This window comes from Zea mays, chromosome 9, assembly GCF_902167145.1.
Source record: "Zea mays cultivar B73 chromosome 9, Zm-B73-REFERENCE-NAM-5.0, whole genome shotgun sequence".
Classification (NCBI taxonomy): domain Eukaryota; kingdom Viridiplantae; phylum Streptophyta; class Magnoliopsida; order Poales; family Poaceae; genus Zea; species Zea mays.
In genome coordinates this window covers 40,686,249-40,709,362 of record NC_050104.1, presented here as the reverse complement: position 1 = coordinate 40,709,362, position 23,114 = coordinate 40,686,249, and the positions used below count along the sequence as shown (strand labels likewise).

Here is a 23,114-nt window from a genome sequence, read left to right as displayed (position 1 = left end):
GTTGCATCTGCCTCTTCCCTCAAGGGATGGTCCAGGCTTTCCTATATTTCAATATGTTGATACAATTTTAATTCTCAGCCTCTCAGCGTCAATTATTCTGCTTAAAATCTCTCCTAGAAACATTTTACCAGTCAACTGGGCTCAAAGTTAACTACAATAAATCTTGCATGGTTCCCTTAAATGTGGATGAGCAAAATGCTTCTATTCTTGCAAGAGTATTGAATTGTCAATTGTCTTCCCTTTACTATGGGAACATCCCTTGGGTCAATCTAATAGGGTTTTTTAAGGTGGTGCCCTAGATTTTGGTGGTGTGCTCAGTTTTACCCTTAGTGGTGTTTTTTGCTCAGTTTTGCCCTTCCAGTGCTATAGAACAGAAGGGCAAAACTGAGCAAAAAACACCACTGAGGGTAAAACTGAGCACACCACCAAAATCGAGGGCACCATCTTAAAAAACCCAATCTAATATGGAACACTCACTACACTAATGGCAAAGTGCCGCATGCAAAAAATGAAAGAGAACCTTTCTAGTGGAAGGACATCATTTTGGCTAAAAGATCTTTACAGAGGAGTTGCAAAATGTATTGTTGCAGAATGATAAGTTGCTACAGCAAACCTATCCCATATTCTTCTCTTATGCCAAGAACAAAAACATCTGTCTCCAAGTTCATCTCATCAGTCTTTGGAGTAGCACTTCTATTTACCCCTGTCTTCACAAGCGTATCAGGAATTCCAAGATCTCAACGCAATGCTTGCAACTGAACAGATCCTCAACAATTCAAGAGATCAATGTATTTACATATTTTGGGGGGTGGGGGGCACACAATTTTAGCTCAAAGAAAATTTATCGTCTTCCATACAGAAACATGCAACCACTAGATCACTTTGTTTGGATATGGAAATCCAAGTGCTGCAATAAGTTGAGAGTTTTTATCTGGCTACTCCTTATGGATAGGCTTCACACACGTAACATTCTAAGAAGGAAGAACTATCAGCTTGAGAACAATGACTACGATTGCATTCTTTATGATATGGAAAGGAAGGAGACAACATATCACCTATTTTTTTGCTTGTCAATCCACTCAAAATTGTTGGGCTTAGATTCGAATTCAGTGACAGCTTCATTGTGATTTCAATGGCATGCTAAAGAGAGTGTGTCACCGCAGTACATGCCTGAAAGTCAGATTGATCCTTGGTGAGCTCACTTTGGCTCGCTTCGGAACCGAGTGCTGCCAGTCCCGCTGGGTGTAGCCTCTCATCACAAGCAGCGAGCCATGCTTCAGAAGAAAATGATGTGGCTTTTGAGGTGCATCGACCTTGAGCCGCTTTCGACCAGCTTCTCCAGATCCAGAAGTGGCTGGCAGATGTTTACAGCGAATCAATTCCGGCTAAATGATGTGCTACGATAACAAAACACTACGACCGCACCTTGCGATTTGGTAGGCTTCTTCCGAAGTAAGAAGTCACGTTCACACCCAAAGGTAACAGATGCTATCTCTGGAGTCGGCCCGTAGAGGGGCTCATCGTCTGCATGCCATGAAACGTAGTCTGAACCTGTCTTGTATCTGTTCAGGAGCAAGCTGTTGAAATAGCTCCCGGGAAGGGCTTCATGGACCTAATGAACATTAATGAATCAGCAGATCACAAGAAATGATGCATTCTGATATCTTGCAATGGTGTTCCTACTGTAGTAGAGGAGTTGTCAGGCACAAACTAGAGGACACCTAAGCATAGTGCCAGTCTAGCAGATAATTTTTACCGGCTACAATAACAACATGAAAGAGTATCTATAGAACACTCCTTACCACTTTCAAGACGTCCTTGAGCACGGGGAATTCATCCCAAGAATGTGCAAGAGGCTGATGGCCACTATATCTCAAATCTGTCAACCCTTCATCTGCAACATAGCACACATCTCTAGGCTGCAGGAAAAAAGCAAGAGGAAAAGGTACCTGGATCAGTGGCTTCCTACCAACACTACACAATTATTATTAGATAAAAGTTCGCTTCCCCAACTGATGGGAAATACATTCTCCTCAGCAATCGAAGAATCACAAATCTCGTTTACCACTCTACCAATGTCCATCTGGCAAAACTTGACGTTTTTGCTTTGTTTATTAACGTAATTGGAGACAGAAGAGACAGTGAGATGTGGCGACATGGTCTCCTACATGTTTCTTTGCCACACCTGATTTTTCTCTGTTTGCGGAGCATACAAGTACTCAATAAATTTTTGGCTTCATAGAAATTACTACAAGAAATCATGCATTGGGAGCATCGGGTCTAAATTATACTTTGTCTAGAAAATACCTGTAGAAACCATGCATTGGGACTGCCCTTAGTATGATTGGCAAGGGTCTTACCAGTAAGCTGTATTAATGGAGATTTTTGTCTCAATGACCCTACATATGAGTTCCACCCTCAGCCTCTTTCAGCCACAGAATTTGTACTACTGCTCAACACTAGCGTTTAGTTTGATGAACTATGGTATGACGATCAATCAGTTTACATGATCTGCAACTGTTTCACATAACTTAGACTTCATTAGGAGCAAAAATTCCAAAACCCCAACATAGCAAGGCGCATGTACCAACATTATTATAGCTAGCTATTTTTTGAGGTGTGCCGTTGAGAAACTCAAGAAACCCCAACATAGCAAGGCGCATGTACCAACATTATTATAGCTAGCTATTTTTTGAAAAGTGCCATTGAGAAACTCAAGAAACTGTGCCAATGCTATTATAACTGTACCAAAGTTTGAGGTACGTCACTATCCACACCTAGGGGTGATAATAAGCTCTAAATTTTACACTATAAAATTTAAGAATCATAATGGATTAGGATCAGACTCTATTTCTATTCATTTTTGAACTAAAATTAATTAAGACCTCAAACAAATTGTGAAGAAACATTTGGATCATAATCCATTACCACCCTGTTACGAACTTCCCTCTAGTAAGCTCATGACCTGGGTCTCCTGGTATCTCTCAAGGGGGAGTGGAGAGGGAGCTGTGAATGGTGTAGGGCGTAGGGGTGAGGAGGACGTTGATCTCCTAGATCACCTGAGCCCGCGCTGTGCCTAGCCAGGATGATCCTGCTCTGAGGGAATATCTTTATTTCTTGGATGCCTATTACAAACGATGCCCAGCCGCCCTTATAGTGGAAGGCGCCCTGGCGCATCCTACTGTAGAGCTAATCCTCTGCTATTATTTAGGAAATCATACAAAAAGGAAACCAATCCTCTAAGAAAACTTATCTTCTATTATTCATGAACTGATCGGCTCTACTTCCCTTTCCTACGCCTAGAAAAGTGGCGGCCCACAAAAGCATCTATAACATTTCCATCCTCTCCGACAAACAACTCACCCTCGAGTTGGACTTCTGGATAACGCCTCTTCAATTAAGTACATTGTTCCCAGGTAGCATCAGATGGCGCGCGCCCCATCCACTGTACCAGAAGCTCCCAGACACCTCTGTTCAAGCGAGCCTTCACCACTTTTGATAGAACAGGGAGCATCTTGCCACGGAGGACCGCCGGTAAGGGCACTGGTGCTGCCGGAGGATCCCCTTGAAACTTCTTGAGAAGTGCTACATGAAACACTTCATGGATCCTAGCATTTGCCGGCAACTGGAGCTTGTACAAGACATCCCCGATATGCTGCAGAATTTGATAAGGACCATAAAACTTAGGTCCTAGTTTGCAGGATGCTGCTGTTGTGACACCAACTGCTGACTGTTGTTGCAAACGTAGCCAAACCCAATCCTCAACATTGTATTGCACCTCTCGGCGACTTTTACCTTGAGTACTCTTCATTGTTACCTGAGCTTGGAGTAACCTTTGTTTGATGTCTTCCAAGAAAACGTACCGATCCTGGAGTTGCTGGTCTACTGCAGCCACATTGGCCATCCCTGGCTTATAGGATAACATGGTTGGAGGATCACGACCATACACAATTCTGAATGGAGTACATTTGACAACAGTTTGGTATGAGGTATTATAAAAAAAATTCAGCCAAAGGAAGCCACTATAACCAAGTCTTGGGTCGATCACCCGCCAAACAACGTAGGTACAAGACAATAATCAGGTTCACCACCTCTGCTGGTACTGCCGTGGCCGTTGTGGGTTGGCGGAACTTCATTGTTGTCGGTCACCGTCTGGGACTCACCGGACCGATTTGCCAGAGTCCAGACTCGGGCGCTTTGGCGGCCTAGTGCACCAGACCACTTGTACGGTTGAACTTCGAGGTCTCGAAATGTTATTTTATAAAATCATTGGACTGATACTCTGCACGGTCTGGTGGCGCACCGGACCGTCCAATAACGGCTAGCTCCGGGCGCCAACGACTACTTCACGGGAAGGCGACACGTGGCGGTCTGGTGGTGCATGGACCCGGTCCGGCGCGCTCCCCAGAAGGAAGGAGGCTGTCAGATCTCGGAGATGGTGCACATGGACCCGGATCGATCAGGTGCCCCCGCAGACAGCAGATTTTTGGCATCTTTTAGATGGAAGGAGCAACAACTATGGGGTTGCCTTTGGCTATAAAAAGGGCCCCATGGCGCACTCCTTTAGCACCCCAAGCACTGCCAAGAGCAATACTTCACTCCGGTACTCTGCCACAACGCATTCTAGTGATTCTAGTAAGATCCGAGCGCCGTTCTAGGTTGTTCTTGTGATTTCGTGTGATTGCGCTCTTGTGATCTTCTCTCTTGCGTTGTGTTGTTGCGCTTGCTCTTGTGTGTGTACTCTCCCCTCTCTTGTTGTGCTTGTGAGTTGTAAACTCCATCAAACTGTGTACGGTTGTAAGTGTAAGCAACGGAACTCTTACTCTCATCAAGGATGACACTATGAGTTGGGGCGATTTTCTGTTTATTTTCTCAAACACTACACAATGACATAACCTTAGAAGGGTCGGGGACACATATTTATAGCCCTATAGGCTGCACTAGAATACACTACATACTACACTACACACTACAGCACATAGGTGCTATCCTCTAGATGCTAAAGTGCAGTCAAAAGACTGCATTTTGACTGCACTGCAGCTGCCGCTGCTGCTGTACTGCCTGCTGCTGCCACACTACAACAGTCAAAAGACTGCTGCTGCTGTGCTGCCTGCCTATAGCAGAAATGTTGCCCTCCACATGTTGTAGCAGAGATGTTGTCCTCCACACGAAAACCACATGACTTATTCTATCATTCTCCCCCTAATTTTTGTGTGTCGTCTTGTGGAAAAGTTTAGCCATCCCGGACCTGGAACAAAGCTCAAGGAACTTGATCCTCCCAAGGGGTTTGGTGAGCAGGTCCACAAGTTGATTCTTGGTGTTGATGTAGCGCGCCTTGATGCTCTCTTCTGCCAAACAGTCACAGATGAAGTGGTACCTCACCCGGATGTGCTTGCTCCGTTCATGAAACACGGGGTTCTTGGCCAACGCCAGGGCAGACTGGCTGTCCACCCAGAGTTCCACTGCTCCAACGTCTCTCCCGAGAAGATCACCGAGCAGGCGAGCAAGCCAGAGCGCCTGAGTTGAAGCGGTGGAGACCGCTATGTACTCGGCCTCGCAGCTGGACATGGCCACCACCTGCTGCTTGACCTCGCAGATGGGGCACTTGCCGAGGAAGAAGAGGATCTGGCTTGTGCTCTTGCTGGTGTCGATGTCACCGGCGTGGTCGTTGTCGCTGTACCCGACAAGATGTGCCTCCCCAGGGCACCTCGGCTAGTAGAGACCGTGGTCGAGAGTCCCCGCAACATAGCGGACGATCCTCTTCACAGCTTGCTCGTGCTCCATCATCGGTCGCTGCAGGAACCGACTAACGTAGCCAACAGAGTATGCCAGATCCGGTCGTGTGTGGACGAGGTAGCGAAGGCTCCCCACAAGACGCCGGTACTGAGTAGCATCCACCTCCTCCGTCGTGCTGTCACGGCTCAGCTTCAGCGTCTCCTCCATCGGAGTGAGAGCTGGGTTGCAATTAGTGAGCCTAGCCAACTCAACAATGCGCTTGGCGTAGGCCGACTGGCGAAGTGTGATCCCAGTGTCACTCTGGTGCACCTCAATCCCCAGGTAGGAGAGATGCCCCAGGTCGCTCATCTGGAAGGTGGCCTTCATCTCTTCCTTAAACGTCGTCACCTTTGCATCCTTGGCGTCGGTGATTATCAAATCGTCGACGTAGACACCCACCAGCAGGGCATTGTCTCCATTGCCCCGCCGATAGATGGCCGCCTCGTGCGGGCTTGGCATGAAGCCCATCCTCTTGAGCGTGGAATCCAGCTTGGCATTCAACGCCCTCGGTGCCTGTCGCAAGCCATAAAGGGCCTTGCGCAGGCGCAACACCTTGCCCTCCTTGCCAGGGATCGCAAAACCTGACAGCTGGTGTACATAGACCTCCTCCTTTAAGTCGCCGTTAAGAAACGCCGACTTGACGTCCATGTAATGAACGTGCCAGCCCTCCTAGGCTAACAACGCAAGGAGGAGTCGCACGGATTCCATCCATGCCACGGGGGTGAAAGCATCGTCGAAGTCGATCCCCTCCTGCTGTAAAAAACCGTGTGCCACCAAGCGAGCCTTGTACTTGACGATGGCGCCGGCTTCATCCCTCTTCAGTTTGAACACCCACTTAAGGGTGATCGTGCGATGACCATGAGGGAGATCAGCGAGCTCCCAGGTGCGGTTCGTCTCAACGCGTCCATCTCCGACTGCATCGCGGCACGCCAAGCCGCGTGTTTCTCGGCCTCTGTGAAAGACCGAGGCTCACCATCGTTGCATGCAAGATGCAACTCTCCCGCCAGAATGCGAGAGGCCAAGTCCGGCACCGACGGGTCGATGAGAAGGCCCTCCACCGTAAGATACCACAACGGCTTGCCGTCGTAGCACGCGTCGACGCACTCCTCGTCGTGGGAAAGCGGGGTCACGAGCTCCACCGGGTCGTGCATGACATGGGCTGGTGTCGGCGATGACGTTCCCGGAGAGGGTATCGTCGGTGCTGGAGTACGTGGTGACGAAGAGCTTGCTGTAGCCGGAGTCGTGGCTGGATTGCATGGTGGCGAAGAGCTCGTTGTAGCCGGAGCTGGAGAGCGTGGCGCTAGAGTTGGAGACTTGGGGACTGGGGTAGACCTGCTCGAAGAAGAGTTGCCGATTCCCCCGGCTCCCTCAAAGTGGACGTACTCGATGGTGAAGTCGTCGTACGTCGGAGTCGTGTCGTCGTCCATCGCCTTGTCCCAGGCCCATCCTCACCCTTCGTCGAACACTACGTCGCGCGCCTTCGAGCCCTCCGCGTAGCCAATGAACACCCCTGGGGTGCTCCTGTCGTCGAGCTTGCCAATGTGGCCAAGCTCCTTGGTGAACACGAGGCAGCCGAAGACCCGTAGGTGAGAGACCGCCGACTTGCGCCCATGCCAAGCCTCATACAGTGTTATCCCGTTGAGTGTCTTGGTGGGTGAGCGGTTGAGGATGTAGACCGCTGTCACCACCGCCTCTCCCCAGAAGACAGCCGACGTTCCCCTCTGCTTGACGAGAGCCCGAGCCATCCCCACAACCGTTTGGTTGCGATGCTCGACGACGCCGTTCTGCTGCGAGCTGTATGGCGCGGAGTAGTGGCGTTGAACGCCCTCATCCGCACAGTACGAAGCGAACTCAGCCGTCGTGAATTCACCGCCATTGTCGGTGCGCAGCACGTGCAGCTTGCGGCCGCACTCCGCCTCCGCAGCGACCTGTACACGCTTGATGGCGTTCGCAGCCTCTCCCTTGCTGCCAAGGACCATCACCCACATGTAGCGGGAGAGGTCATCGACGAGCAGCAAGTAGTGTCGTCCTCCTAGTGTGGCTGGTGTCACCGGGCCACACAAGTCCCCATGCACGAGCTCGAGCCTCTCCTTGGCTCGGAAGCTCGACTGCTAGGGAAAGGGGAGCCGTCTCTGCTTTGTCAACACGCAGACATCGCAGAATTGCTCCACATGGTCAAGGCACGGCAAGCCTCGTACCATCTCCTTGGCACTGAGCCGCTTCAGGGCCTTGAAGTTAAGATGCCTGAAGCGCTCGTGCCACTGCCATGCCCCGTCGTCCTGACGAGCAGCAAGGCAGCAAGGTTGTGCCACCTTCACGTTAAGGATGTAAAGCCGATTTAAACTCCTGTGTACCTTGGCAAGAAGGCGACGAGAGGGGTCCCAGATCCTCATGACTCCGTGCTCGACCTCCACGCGCGAACCGTTCTCATCCAGCTGTCTCAAGCTGATGATAGAGTTCCTCAACGCAGGGATGTAGTAGACTCCGGTGAGCAGCCTGTGCTCACCAGACGCGACGGTGAATACGACTGAGCCGGCGCCCTTGATCTCTACGCCGGAGGCATCCCCAAACTTGACGGAGCCTCGGACGCTAGAGTCGAGCTCGATGAAGAACTCTCGTCGGCCGGTCATGTGATGAGTGGCGCCGGTGTCGAGGCACCATCCTTCGATCATGTCGTTGCTGGAGCCATCGCCGAGGAAAGCGCGTGCCTTCGACTCATCAAGGTGGAGTGCCACTGCGGCCGGTGCCGCTGGAGATTGAGTGTGCTAGAAGCAAAGTTTCCTCCTTTGCCTCCGCCTGTGCGATGTTAGCCTGGCCGCGTCGTGGCTGCTGACATTCTGTAAAGCCCAAAATTGGTATAAGAAAAAATAATAATAAAATAATTAGATAAATAAATAAGTGGGTGTTTTTAGGGACTCCTTGATTTCCTTTTTTATTTTCTCTACATACTCAACTAATGGCATTAAATTATGCAAATAACAAACAAATAAATAAAGAAATGTGCACCTCATGCTGATGTTATTTATGTGATGCATCTTATTTGAATCAAGGAATCATAATTTAAATTGACCTCAAATGAAAATATAAAATATAGGGGAGAAAGGAAATTTTAATAAAGTCATTCTTTTCTTCCATATTTACACAATATGGAGAATAATAAATAAATAATTTCAGTGCAAGTAATAGAATAATTAGAATTTGGTTTGATGTTTGAAATCTTGAAATTAAAACCAGAATTCGAATTTAGTTTGAGTTTTTGATTTGGAAATAAAACAGAAATTATAAAAGAAAAATGGAAAACGCGCATGGGCTGATTTCTTCCCTGGCTCGGCCCAGCTGCGGTCTTCCTCGGCCCAAGTGGCCCGCGCGCGCTAACTACTACCGGGGGGCTGCTGTTCAGCCTCACGAACCGGCAATGTGTGCTGGTGACTCTGTCAGGTGGGCCCGCTCGGACAGCTCGTTCTCCTACCTCCAACAAACCGCGATTTCTTCTCCGCTTCCACCGCTGGCCGTTCTCCCCACCTCGGACTCTACCGTCGCGCTATAAATCCAAGACCACCCTTGGCCAACTCCACCACGGTTCATCACGAGAGGAAAACCTGCGACATGAGCCATGGCGGCAAGCAGAGAAGATAAGGAGGGGAACGAGAGCCATCGCACCTTAGGGTCTCTCCACATTACTAGCGCTCCCTAGAATCTTAGCCCTGATGCTTCGTTGGATCGCACCAGTACTCACGGTACTCTCGCTTAGCTCACCGTTGGTCTGGGTGGCCGGAATTTCTCGCTGGTGGTCGGGCACAACCGCGGATCCGCCCAACGTCGTGGGAAGCCCCGTATCTATCGTCCCTGTCGGTAAGAACCCCTCCTGTATATTCGCGATGACCTCAGCTTCGAGTAGGACTAGTCGACGGTGGTGTTTGGGCGCCGGTCCGAAGGATGGCCTTGGGCGGCAATGGCACCGCCGTAAGGGAGTGCGCCGCCGCCGCTCTGGTGGTCGAAGGGAAGGAGAACGCTGTGGCCCGTTGGATTGGGATGGACGGCTAAGATTAGAAGATGCGGATACCCCTTCACATTTTGAATCCCAGCCGTTGACGCGAGATCGGACGGGTCCGTGTTGATCTCGGTCAAATAAAATCCAGACCGTTGATGTTGATCGGAGGGGCACGGTTGGGAGCCGGTTCAGGATCTGATCTCAACCGCAGGTGTGTGATCGGACGGCTGATCCTTGTTGATACCCCTTCGGTCATGTTAAATTGCTAAAGAGACCCTGCCTTATTTTGAAATCAACCCGCGATCCTTTCTTAGGTGTAGCGGAGTCTGGAGGATTCTTACAAATCAAACCCCGAGTTCCTCTGTTTTTATGCGCGCAACCAGGGAAAAGAGAAGTTAAATATTTAAATACAGAAATTGATTTTTAGTACACAAATAAATCAAGAAACTTGAGAAATTCGTATTTAATTCATTCTAGCTCCAAATTGACTCATTCCAGTGACATTGATTTTGTTTTAATATTATTTATCATCTAGTATCTTTGTTTAGCCATGAAGCTTGAATTAAAATTATTCACTTGATTTATTCTATGCTAAGCACTTAATAATTTCGGAAATTCATAACTCCTCCGTTTTAATTCCGAATTGACTCGTTCCAGTTGCGTTAGCTTCACAATAAAATTGCCTACACAGTGTTAGCCCTAATTATATCATATCATATACTTTTATATTAGTCATTTATTTATCCTATGTTTAGTAGATTTATCTCACTAACTAAAGATTACTATGTCTATGATTATAATGGGAGCTAGAATATGTTTTCTAATCAAGTATAATTTGATCAACAGAAAGTTAGTTAATTATTTCGATTATCTTTCTCACATGATTTATAATCGACCTAGAATTGAGTTTTCCTGTTTAATCACATAAGACTTTAGAAAATCATAGTTAAATAACCGTAACTCCGAATTTAGTGATTCTTGTTCCAACGATCTCGTAGCAACACGTCGATTATTATTATTCAGTTTGTGCTTATGTTTGGTGTAATGTTAATTTTGCCTATACCATGTTTTGTTTGTATTGCCACGTTTAGCAGTGAGGTCACGTGTCATCTGAAGAGCAAGTTGGTACCTGGAATCTCAAGTCCCAGGCAAGTTGTGCCCTTGATCACTTCTTTTTACCCAGCCATGTTCTGATTAATCATAATGATCTGCATAGGTTAATTTTGATGGGACCCAATAGGTTACCCTAGTTTGATTATCTTTATACCTTGTTACCACTGAACTTTTTGGGTAGTACTTGCTAGTGCTTTATGTGGTTTTGGGTATGAAGATACATTACTCATGATTATACTTTTGTTATCCGTTGTTATTTATCGTTCATGATAAGATCATTATGTTAATTGGAACATGGAGCGACCACCCGGGAAAACAGTGCTACCACAAGGGTATAATGGGACGCCCTTGGCTGATTAATTAGGAAAGCTAGTGGAGGACTACCTTACCCGAAAGGGGCAAGGGCAGTAGGGGAGTGGTCAGTGTAGGGAGGCCCTCGGGATGATTTTGCTGCGATGGCGGTCATGCAAGGGATTCCTGCATTGGAGCTTCCTATAAACTGTAGCGGGTTTTCTGAAGCTAGTGGAACTTTGTAAAGGCCTCGTAGTGTTACCCTGCCTCGCCTCCTCGGTAGAGGTGTATGGGAAGTCGCGATCCCTTGGCAGATGGGTAACATGACTTGTGGGTAAAGACGCGCAACCTCTGCAGAGTGTAAAACTGGTATACTAGCCGTGCTCACAGTCATGAGCAGCTCGGACCCTCACATGATTAATCTATGGAACTAAATTCAATTTGTCATATGCATTGCATCGCAGGTGATGTTGTTACTTTTGTTCTACTTCTTAATTGGGTTTGGTATTTACTTATACTTAGTAATTGCTAATAAAATTTTGACCAACTTTAAAAGCAATAATATGTTTCTACTGGAAGTTCTTTAATACTTGGGTTTTGGACCGATCTGGTGTAATCTTCTTTCGAAATTACCGCGCTTTTCCTTGACTAGAGTGCTTGTGAACGGGGAGCCGGGAGATCTCATATCCCATCAGCGTGGACTCCGACAAGGGGGCTCGTTGTCTCCCATGTTATTCATTTTGGTGATGGACGTTTTAAACTCTATGGTTTCTAGAGCTTCAGAGCAGGGGTTACTTCAGTGGTTGATGGAGAGAGGAAATGGGCAGAGGTTGTCTCTATACGCCGATGAGGTGGTTTTATTCATTTAGCCCAGGAATGCTGACTTAATGTTGATCAAAGAAATCCTAAGGATCTTTGGGGAGGCGTCCAGGCTGGTCATGGATATTGGGAAGAGTTCTTTCACTCCTATCAGATGTGAGGAGCAGGATTTGGCTGTGGTGCAGCAGATTATTGCCTTGCAATGTGGTGCAGTTCCCCCTCAACTATCTTGGTTTACCGTTGTGGATTAGGAAGCTTAACAAGTCTGATTTCTTTCCTTTGATTGACAAGATCACGAATCGGCTTCCCGGGTGGAAGGCAGCGCTTATACATCCGGCAGGTCAGGCTACCTTGATTCAGGCTGTCCTCAATCCTCATTGCTATCCTGATATATCATCTCATTTCTCTCCAGTGTCCGAAATGGGTGATTAAAGCTATAGACAACATGTGGGGTTTCTTGTGGAAGGGAAGGAAAGACGTGAAAGGCAGGCATTGTCTAGTGGGCTGGCAGCGCGTTTGCAGGCCACGTGAGCTTGGGGGTCTGGGGATTCATAATTTGGAGATGTTGGGATGGTCTTTGCATATGAGGTGGTTGTGGCTGAAGAAAACCCTACCAAATCGTCTGTGGGTAGGCCTTGACATTCAAGTTTCACCCTTGCGTAGTTGTGTTGCTGCTATGTTTGATGTTTCCGTGTGTTGTGGTTGGTAATGGCAATGGGGCCGACACTCTCTTTTGGGATGATAGATGATTGGAGGGGAAATCTCTAGCTTATTTGGCCGCCAACCTGTTTTCCTTAGTCCCTAAATGCATTATCAAGAGAAGGAAGGTGCGGGATGCTCTTGTCAACAATCAGTGGGTCAATGATGTCTGGGGGGCCACATCCCAACAGGCTTTTTCTGAATTCTTTATGTGTTGGGATGTATTGCAAGGCATTCAACTAGTCCCAGAGATCCTGGATCAGCATATTTGGTTCCCCTCCGCTTTGGGCAGCTACTCTAAATCAGCATATGAAAGTTTTTTTGTGGGATCAATAAGGTTTGAACCAGCAACTCGTATATGGAAGACCTAGGCGCCTCCCAGGTGTAAATATTTCCTCTGGCTCAATGATTTCAAGTCGTCCGACTAATCGCTATTAATCGCGATTAGTCAGGCTGGTCGGCAATTAGGACACGATTTGCTGGACGACTCGACTAGAAGACCTAGTCGTCCTGGTCGTCCGACTAATCGTCGACTAGGGCGACTAGTCGTCCGAGTTATGTGTCCTGGTTGTTCCGGCTAGGGTTTAGTTATTGGGCCTTTTTTAGCCCATCTACAGTCTAATTTAGAGTACCCTCTCCTATTCTAACCTAGCCGCCAACAGTCTCCAACCTACACGTCTCCTCTCCTCTCTTGGCACCGCCCCTGCAGTCCTGGACTCCTGATTGCCGGCGGCTACAGCACCCTGCGTCCCATGCCCCTTCTCCTGCAGTCCTGCTCGCCTGCTACACTGCTGCAGTCTCCAACCGGCGGTGGCTGCGAACCAGTGACGAGATGAGCACGTCATCTGAAGGTTCCTCCTGCTCCCCCCACTTCTCCCCCTTCTCTGTACTCCATTATGGGATGTCACATGTCACATATCAGGTTAAGGTAAGTCACAAATCACAATGAAGCAATATGTTTGTTTATCCTAGTTGTTTGTTCTAATTTATATAATGTATACATGTATATTTATATATATACCTATATAAGTATAACTACTAGTCTAGGACGACCAGGGACTGACTAGGACCAACTAGGGGTCGACTAGTCGCCCTAGTCGTCGCCTAATCGCGACTAGTCGCCTGGTCGGTCCCAGGGTTCGACCAGGCGACTTGAAATCATTGCTCTGGCTTGCCTCGCTTAACAGATGTTGTACCGTTGACCGTTTGCCCCGCAGAGGGATGGATCACCCAGACCATTGCCCTCTTTGTGACCAAGATGATGAGATCGTGCGACATCTCTTGGTGACATATGTGTTTGCTAGGCAGGTCTAGTTTATAGTGTTGTCTATGGTCGGTTTGTAACAGTTCACGGCAGGACTGGGCTCCTCTGTGTTCCAGGATTGGTGGTGTGCTTCCTCTCCTAGGGTACCTAAGGAGAAAAGGCGAGGTTTTAACACAATGGTGGCCCTTGTGGCGTGGTGGCTATGGAAACATAGTAATACTTGTGTTTTTGAGGGAGTGTCTCCAAGTATCTCCATTATTGTTCAAGACATCAAGGAAGACACGAGAATGTGGTGCTTGGCCGGGGCGACTGGGCTAAGGAAGATATGGCCATACCTAGTTCTGGTGCAGGAGTGGTGTGTTTTTTGGTTAGCATGGATCAGTTCGTGTATGTGCGGGTTTGGCCACCGTAGGGTGGTTCTCTTTGTACTGGCCCATTTTGGACTTTTTTTCTTTCTTCTTAATATAATGATGCGCAACTCTCCTGCGCGTTCGAGAAAAAATAATTCAAAATGGTACCAGTTATAGAATATTAATTGAAAGACAAGCATGAGTATCATTCATTTAGGAGTTTAATTAATATATGTGCCATGCTTTAATTGACATTTAAAATCATGTAGGTTTGCTCCAAAATATGAATTTAAAGTGAGCAATCCTACCATATGATTTACCTAGTATGCATGCTATGCAATTGAAAGTAAAATACCACATGTAGACCAAAAATTCATAATTACTTAACATGTGGCATATCAATTGAAAGACATAACAATTGAAAGCAAAACTAGGCATGAAATGTAAAACTAGACATTTGAAAGTAGATATGCATATCTAAAGAAAAAAATTACAAATCTAGTTACCTTAGTCATGGGTGGAGAACTTGGTTTCATAGTGTTCACTAACACACTTGGTAATAAACTTGATTCGATATGATGTATCTCATGATATGCATCCCATTTTTGCTAAGTCTCCAAATTTCACAAAGTCCTTCGGACTTCTCACTTCCCTCTTGGAACCCAAACCTTTTTGGTGCTCTTCATGTTAGAGATGATATCCTTAGGCACCCAAATCCGTTTGGCCCCTTTTCCTTTGTTGTTGGCTTGCTTGTTGGCCTTGATGGCTATCACCTTTACATTTTTCTTCTTGATCAAGTACGGTGAAGTCGCCTTCTTGTCCACCTTGTTGGTGTAGGGATGAAAACGGGTACCCGAACTGTTAGAACAAATCTAATATTTTAAAATAGATATGTATGAAATTTGATGCTAATCTTTTCTTGTGTTATCAAGCACATTATTATAGATAAGAATAAAATTTTGTATAAATTATTTTATACATTATTTGCTCTCTAGAACAAAAAAGGTGAAAAAGTAATCGTATCCTTATTCGAATTGTACCCAACTTTTATATCTATCATTTGAGAAGATATATGATAAAATTTGAGGTATACTTTTTATTAAACTTTACAAGCTCAATGCTAAAAACAAGAATATCAATTTACATAGATGATTTTATATCCTATTTATTCACAATCAAAGAAAAAAGCCAAAAAAATACTATACGAATATGTACCCGTTTTCATCCCTATTGGTGTAGGTGTTGAAGATCTTGCTTGCTGGATTTTTCTTTTATTTTCCTCCAGTCTTCCCTTACATTGGTAAGACTTGTGTTCTTTCTTATGACACAACCAACAAACCACGGTTTCACCATCAACCGGCTTCTTCACTCCCGCAGTGGTGTTATCTGGTTGATGTTAGGTTTTTGTTTGACTTTGTCTTTCTTGTCATACAAAGCCTTATCAAGGCGAGCCACTTCTTGCTTTAATAATTCATTCTCTATTGCAATCTCGTCAGAACAAGTTTCTACAATAAAATTCTTAACCAAGACTTGATTGCATGGATTAGAGTTAATATGTCATGTACGGGCAAACGTATAGGCGCCGTCGTGACATCAGGCGCGCGGCAGAGCGTGCTGCTCGCGCGGCACAGGAAGGTGCCACCTTTAGTGACCTGATTTAGAAATAGAAGATTAGTTTCCTTTCCATGCCTTAAATCTAGGAGTGATTAGTTGGGACATTGGCCATATATATTGTAACCAAACTTCGAGGAAAAGGAATCAAGAAATCAGTTATCCAAACTTGCTCTCTCTCCCGCGTGCTCTCAAGCCGCCGATGAGGAATTCCCTCACGGTGAAGGCCTGGAGCGCGACTACGAACTGCGTAGTCGTGGTCCGACGTTGTTAGGTGCTGAGGCGCTTGACAACCTGGTATCACGGTCACGTCGATCCTCTCCCACCTGCTCCACCCAGTCCTCCACAGTCGCCGCCCCTCATCCTAGCTCACCGCCATCACCGCCAACCTCCACTGCCTCCTCCACGCAGCCGCTACCAATGGCGGAACCAACCATCAAGGATGTCATGGAGGCGCTACAATCGATCACCACGGAGATGTCCACCCTAAAGGTCGAGATGGCTGCGATGAAGGAGAAGTCGTCCCCGTCATCGGCGAACAGCGGGGGCGCTCGCCAGGAGGGGCCTCACGATCTCAAGCGCCCTCCCAAATTCCAGAAATTGGATTTCCCCCGCTACGACGACAAGTCTGATCCGATGCTCTTCATCAACAAGTGCGAATCGTACTTTCGCCAACAGCGCACCATGGTGGAGGAGCGCGTGTGGATGGCGTCGTACAACCTGGAGGATGTTGCCCAACTCTGGTACATTCAACTCCAGGAGGACGAGGGCACGCCACCGTGGGGCATTTCAAAGAGCTGCTCAACCTTCGGTTCGGGCCGCCTCTCCGATCGGCGCCCCTGTTCGAGTTGGCGGAGTGCCGCCGCACGGGGACGATGGAGGACTACTCCAACCGGTTCTAGGCTCTCCTGCCCCACGCGGGTCGCCTCGAGGAGGGCCAGCGCGTCCAGCTATACATGGGCAGCCTCCCTCCGATGAGCCACGTCGTCCGCATCCACAACCCGGAGACGCTCGCTGGGGCCATGAGTCTCGCCCGGTAGGTCAAGAAGATGGGGTTGGCCCAGTCGGCTCAACCCCCTGTCCGCGGCGCCCCTCGCGCCTTGCTGGCCACGCCAAGCGCGCAGGGCCCTCGCCCACCGCTGCCTGCACCACCGGCGGGTTCAGCGCCGCCTCGGCTGGAAGGCCAGCCGTTGAAGCGCCTGTCACAGGAGGAACAGGCGAAACTACGACGCCTCGGTCTTTGCTTCAATTGCAATGAACCGTACTCCCGCGGCCAGAACCGTGTCTGCCGCCACATTTTCTTCGTGGAAGGCGTCCAGATCGCGGGCGCCGACAACGATCGGGTAGCCGATGGACAGGAAGAGGCCGCTCCTGTCTTATCACTTCAGGCTATTGCGGGCGTCCCCATCTGCAAATCCCTGCAGGTGCGGGTATCGTTGGGCGCCTCCACCCTCGTCGCGCTCCTCGACACGGGTTCTCGCCGAAGCTGCGTCGCGCCGCACCGGACTGCAGATCCAGCCCCGTCCACGTCTCACGGCGACTATGGCCAACGGGGAGCGCGTGACCTGCCCCGACGTCATCCGGCGTGCCCCGATCATCATCGAGGGCGATCGGTTCTCCGTCGACCTCTTCGTCGTGCCGCTCGCCGGGTATGATTTGGTCTTGGGGACCCAGTGGATGGTCACCCTTGGCCGAATCAGTTGGAACTTCATCGACCACACCATCTCCTTCACGCACCAAGGCCGGCTGTGTAATACCCAAATTTATGAGAATATATATATACACACAATAAAGCCTTGGAAATTATAGGGTTCTATGTGAGTCTTTATTTCCTTCTCTTTTTGCATATCTAAACAATGGAAGCAATTTAAACAACCAATAATTATATACATAACCTAAATGTATAAATTAAATGTGCATTCCATGTTGTGTTTTGGGTTGTTGCATCCATATTTAAATTGAAGATACAATTGTGATGCATTTAATTTGGAATAGGAATCCTAATTTAAAATTTGAATTCAAATTATGAATTAAAATGAGAAAGAAAAAGGAAAAAAAAGACAAAGGACAAGGAGGAGAGTTGGCTCTGGGCCGAATGCCTCGGGCGGCCCACTTACCTGGCTTCACGCGGCCAGGTTGCGCCCGCGCGTGCTGACACCAGAGGCCCGCAGGTCAGCTGCATGTGTGCTCTTGCGCCAGTACCTGCCACCAACAGGTGGTCCCCTCTGGTCAGAACCCTCTTCCCCCTCTTGCGGGCGATCTGTTGCAACCACCACGAGGAAGCCGGGTCCGAGGACACCTGAAGCTAGGCATAAAGAATCGGTCGTCCTGCGGCTTCCTCCCCTTTCCTACTATTCCTCGCACAAGAGCACAAGCCGCAGCCGTCACCAGGGTAGGGAGTAGGCCACGTTTCAGCCGCCGCCATTCACGCTGTGGTCGGTGTCACGAAGGAAGCGTTGTATCGATGGCAAGTAGGTCAGGGGTATACTCCGGGATCTCGTGGTTTCGTGCGTGCGGATTGCTGGCCATCGGGGCGTCGGGTGGTGAAGTCAATTCTTCACTGGAGTTCCAGTCGCCCTCCGTGCCGCCTCGGGCCGTAGAGCGGGTCATCACCACCGGGAAATCGAGGTAATAAACTTTTCATCTAGTTCGCGATTGCCTCCGCTGTGCGCAGAACCTGTAAGCCGGGGTAGGGTGCTGTCAGAAGGGTCGTTCGCCTAGCTCCGGCGTAGCGCACCGCCGTGGGTGGACAGCGCCGCCGTGCTGGAACGGCGGGTGGGAGGTGTAGTGGGATGAATCGGTGGCCGTTGGATCCGCCACCAACGCACCAGATTAGATCGTTGGCGTTTTGAAACTCTACCGTTGATCAACCAACCGGCGGTCCTGATTTGATCTTGCGTATCGTTTCAATCGTGCGTGCCTTGGCCATCGATCGGAGATCGGGCGAATGGTGTGCGATCCACGTGATTTAAAACCCTGGCCGTTAGATCTAGATCTAAGGGCCTACGTAGCATACCGGTTCAGATGTTTGGAGATCTAATCCTGATTGTAGGCTTGCGATCCAACGATCGTGATCCGAGAATACCCCTTCGGCTGACCATTTTAACATAAGAGCCCCTCAGTAATTTTGAAATAAACTCGCCGTCCCCATCAGAGTAAAAGAATCCAACCGTTAGGTCCTCTCATTTATGAAAAAGACCCTAGGCTTCCAAGACATCGTGTCTGCAGTCCAATATAGATCTCAGATTTAATAAATTAAATAAGAAAATGGTTTTTATGTATTAACTAAACCCTAACACTTCATAAATCCATAACTCCTTTGTTTTAAACCCAAATTAATTCAATCCAGTCGCATTGGACTCCTATTAATATTACTTATCATCTGGTAACCCTGTTTTACTATGTAGCATAGAGATAAAATCAAGCACTCATGTTGTTTTATAATTAACACTAAATCTTTAAAAAATCATAACTTTATAACCGCAACTCCGAATTTAGTGGTTCTCGAACCTGTGATCTCGTTACGATGCGCAGAATATTATCATGCATTCTGTTCTGATGTTTGTTGTTATGTTAATTTCTCCTATACCATGTTTGTTTGTATTGTTGCGGGTAGACGAGCAAGCGACCGAGGACCCCGGTACTCAACAGGTGAAACTACTGAGCAGGAGCTCGTGGAAGGCAAGTTGTGCCCTTGACCATTTTTATTTACCCAATAATGTTCTCTATAATCACTATGGCATGTTTAGACTTAATTTTGAAGGGACCCAATAGGTCACCCTAGTTTGGTCATCTTCATACCTTGTTTACCAATGAACTTTTGGGTAGTCCTGCTATTGCTATATGTGGTTTTGGGTGTTAAGATAAATTTGATACATGATCATCCTTTATTATTATTGTTGATTAATTATTGTTCATGATAAGATTACTGTGTTAATTGAAACATGGAGAACCACCCGAGAAAACAGTGCTACCACAAGGGTGAGATGAGACACCCTTGGTCAAGTAATTAGGAAAGCTAGGGAGAGACTACCTTACCTGAGTGAGAATTGGAGAAGAGATTGGGGAACGGTGATACATGGGTGAGCCGTGACTCTGCATTTGCACAGGGGCAAAAGGGTCCATATAAAAATAAGGTACACATCCATACACCTGGCCGAGGGTCTAAGGGGCCTTCATGGCATATCTCAAATTGCAGCACAATTGTAACGGTACTGGCACAAATTCTTGAGTTCCAATGGCGCACCTCAAAATCGGTGAATTTATAATGGTACAGATCTAACTAGATCTTCTGGCGTGATCAGATTGTTATAGCTAAATTTCTACACTAGTTGGGTTGATGTTTTAACAAACTACATTGGCTACCTAGGGTTAGAGGCAATAAGGCAATTAGGGATGACAACAAAAAGGATCGATTGGGATAACCCCTCTCCCATTTTTATTTTCACATTTTATTTCGGAAACGGAATAAAAAATAGGACTATTGAAAATAGGATCGAAAACAGGACTAGCGGGATAACGAAAAAGAACGGAACAACTTGATAACGGATTGAAATTGGACATAAGCGGAAACATCACTGCATAAAGTATAAAAATAAAGTAGTATTGCGATCAATTGAAATATCTCATGTCTAGACACGTAGAAACAATATATTATAATATACATATGGCTACCAAAGAAAATAATCAATTACAAATTAGTTTTTGTGATATGACATAGTCGTCTATGATTTATTCATTGTATTATCTAAATAGAGACATTCTACGTGAAAAAGTGATATCCCGACTAAAAACGGGAAAATTGAAAACGGTCGGAAAAACACTCATATCGTTTACGTCCTATTTTTGCATTGTAAAAAACAAAACGAATTGGATGCCCATAAATACGAATTCGAACGAGTCAATGCAGAAATCGGAGCGGAACGGGATATATCCCAACCGTTTCCACCACTAAAGACAATAGCGCCCAAAGGCAAAGATATATGGTCAACAATCAAGGTCACTATCACAATATGGTATCCCCTTCTAATGGCCCACCATGCCAGATCAAATTTGTTGCAAGAGTAGCATTTAATTTCGCCCAAATAGCAGGCACTGGTCGGCCCAATGCTTAAACAACCTCCGAACGCTGTGCAAGAAATGACTAAGGCTATTCCCAATCGGTAGTACCAGTTCATTAATGAGATGCCATGTAGAATTTTTTTGATGTGACAAGGCATTTAATAAGAGAGAGAGAAAACGGTATCTTAAAGGCATGTACAACCTCATTTAAGATGAGGTATAAATGAGGTATGTTGAGGGGTCTCTATGAGGTTAGTTAAAAACAAGAGATGAGGTTTTCGCGAAGAGCCTGTCTCTACATAATTCTCTATACATATTGTTTCTTAAGTGCATTTATGATCCAAGGATTCAGAGTTATATCATACAAACTTTTAGCTATCTCTGGTACTTAGAAAACTAATCATGGTCTTAAGAGTCGTACATGCCCTAAACAAAATACTGCTTTGACACGATATCTTAGGTTATAAACAAAACAAAATAATGTTTGGGTCTATTCTAACAGACACAACATGGCACTAATTAACTAGTTCAAACATATAAACATATAAGTATGATATTATACATTATGGAGGTGTATCTTTCTGGCAGCATTCTATGTGGCATTCTTGATATTGGGTATGATACTTCGGACTGGGAAGTAATGAAGGTGGCACGGACCTGGATGGCAGAGCGGCCAAAGACGCGGATTTCGGGGCGTGTCCAGGGGATGGCGTTGTCGAGGTAGTCGAACCACTCCCACGCCTTCTCCCGAGCCACGAACCGAGGGATGTAGACCACCTCGCTGCCGCCGCCAAGGTCCGTCACATCCGGCTGCCGCGGCTGCGGCGTCTTCGCCTCTCCCACTCGCTCCCCTTCACCCGCTGCCTTGCCGGAGATGCCTGGGTTCTGAGCGGAATCCGCGTCTGTGCTTGGGGTCGGGTCGACGAGGCGGAGGCGCGAAGCCATTGGCGGTGCGGCGGGAAGGGAAAGAGTGGCGCGTGTAGATGGGGCCATGCTGGCTTGCGGGTGCGGCGCGGTGGGAACTACGAAGGCGGAAAGAAAAGCTTGGGAGGAAACGGTAAGTAAAGACGTATGGAAATCACCGTCACCACGTTACGCAAATGTTGTACACAATCTCTCTCTTATATTTAGGGCTGGTTTAGTGACAAACCATTTAAAAATAGACCCCTTTAAATTCTTTGTTACTAAGGGGCTAGAGATAATAGTTAGCTAGCTAACAAGTTACTATCAAAAATAGTTAGCTAACTATTAGCTGCTAAATATTAGTTAGGTGTTATTTGGATATCATAGCTAATAACTTTGAGAACTTGTTCGGTTATCCTATCCTATATGAATTGGATGAGATTGGAAAAAATATGAATGATTTTAATTTGTTCGGGATTTAAACCCACCCAATCCATATGGATTGAAAGAAAAGCAAACATGCCCTTGTTCACGTTCACGGAGACAAGCAGCCGTTCATGCACAGTGTTCGGCTACAGAGAGAAATAGCTAGAAGCAGACATTCGTTCTCAGTTTGTTCTCGTGGCTATAGTTTTTTTCGTGTTTTTTTTCTACAGAGAGAGGCAGTTGTTCATTGGTTTTTGAAGCAGCCTGTATTTTGCTCTTTCAAATGTTATAGTAGCAGTTCTGTCACAGTTTAAAATGCCCCTTTTTTCAAAGTCAAACAACCAACAAAAAACACTAAAAATTTTAAAATCATACAAGCTTGTCTCACAGCGGTATAAAATGAACTACTTTATGAACACAAATAACATCTCTAACTTGTCACCCTCTCATGATGAACAACACATTTGCAATGTTATCACAGAAAACGTTCATGCCTTGTTCTTCATCACCATCTTCTTCAAACAAATTGTTGCTCTGAATCAGTATATAGTTCTCATCATTGTCACACATTTCAAAATCAGCATCTGCCATAGCGCTTTCTCTAATGAAGGTAACAAGACCTATTTCATCTTCAACACGCCAAACGGATGCTCGATGACGTTGCAAAGAGACGAGTGACAAAAATTGAATAACTCCTTCCCATTTGGCTAGGGCCTTTTCAAAACTCTGGCACATGATACTTAGGTGGTGTTTGGTTCAGCTTCTGCTCGGCTTCTGGCCGCCAGAAGCAGAAGCTGGAACCAAACGCTCA

The 23,114-nt window shown here is 46.9% G+C and overlaps 1 protein-coding gene across 7 annotated transcripts; it reads right to left on the bottom strand.

Moving 5' to 3' along the window:
• Nucleotides 1-541: 541 nt before the first annotated feature.
• Nucleotides 542-22,278, bottom strand: LOC103638286 (DNA oxidative demethylase ALKBH2). Of its 7 annotated transcripts, XR_004852607.1 has the most exons (7): nucleotides 21,632-22,002; nucleotides 14,809-15,160; nucleotides 3,364-8,612; nucleotides 1,803-1,919; nucleotides 1,426-1,612; nucleotides 1,056-1,354; nucleotides 542-971 (listed from the first exon to the last, which is right to left on the bottom strand). XR_004852607.1 is itself a non-coding variant. In XM_008661241.4 (4 exons), exons 1-4 carry the CDS (start codon nucleotides 21,965-21,967, stop codon nucleotides 1,155-1,157), a joined length of 840 nt encoding a protein of 279 aa, XP_008659463.1. In that variant the 5' UTR covers nucleotides 21,968-22,278; the 3' UTR covers nucleotides 542-1,154. The 7 variants fall into 7 exon arrangements, 1 of the variants encoding a protein (XP_008659463.1); XR_558679.4 differs by lacking the exons at nucleotides 3,364-8,612; nucleotides 14,809-15,160 and having other exon boundaries at nucleotides 21,632-22,278; XR_002749227.2 differs by having other exon boundaries at nucleotides 542-1,612.
• Between the last annotated feature and the right edge of the window lie 836 nt (nucleotides 22,279-23,114).

What these genes read in the sequence shown, in the direction of transcription:
- LOC103638286 (XM_008661241.4), bottom strand. Translation starts at nt 21,967, where the DNA reads ATGGCCCCATCTACACGCGCCACTCTTTCCCTTCCCGCCGCACCGCCA. An exon ending in TTGGCCGCTCTGCCATCCAG is followed by an intron (nt 1,920 to 21,631) that starts GTCCGTGCCACC and finishes TTTTTCCTGCAG; the next exon opens with CCTAGAGATGTGTGCTATGT. An exon ending in GAAGCCTACCAAATCGCAAG is followed by an intron (nt 1,355 to 1,425) that starts GTGCGGTCGTAG and finishes AACATCTGCCAG; the next exon opens with CCACTTCTGGATCTGGAGAA.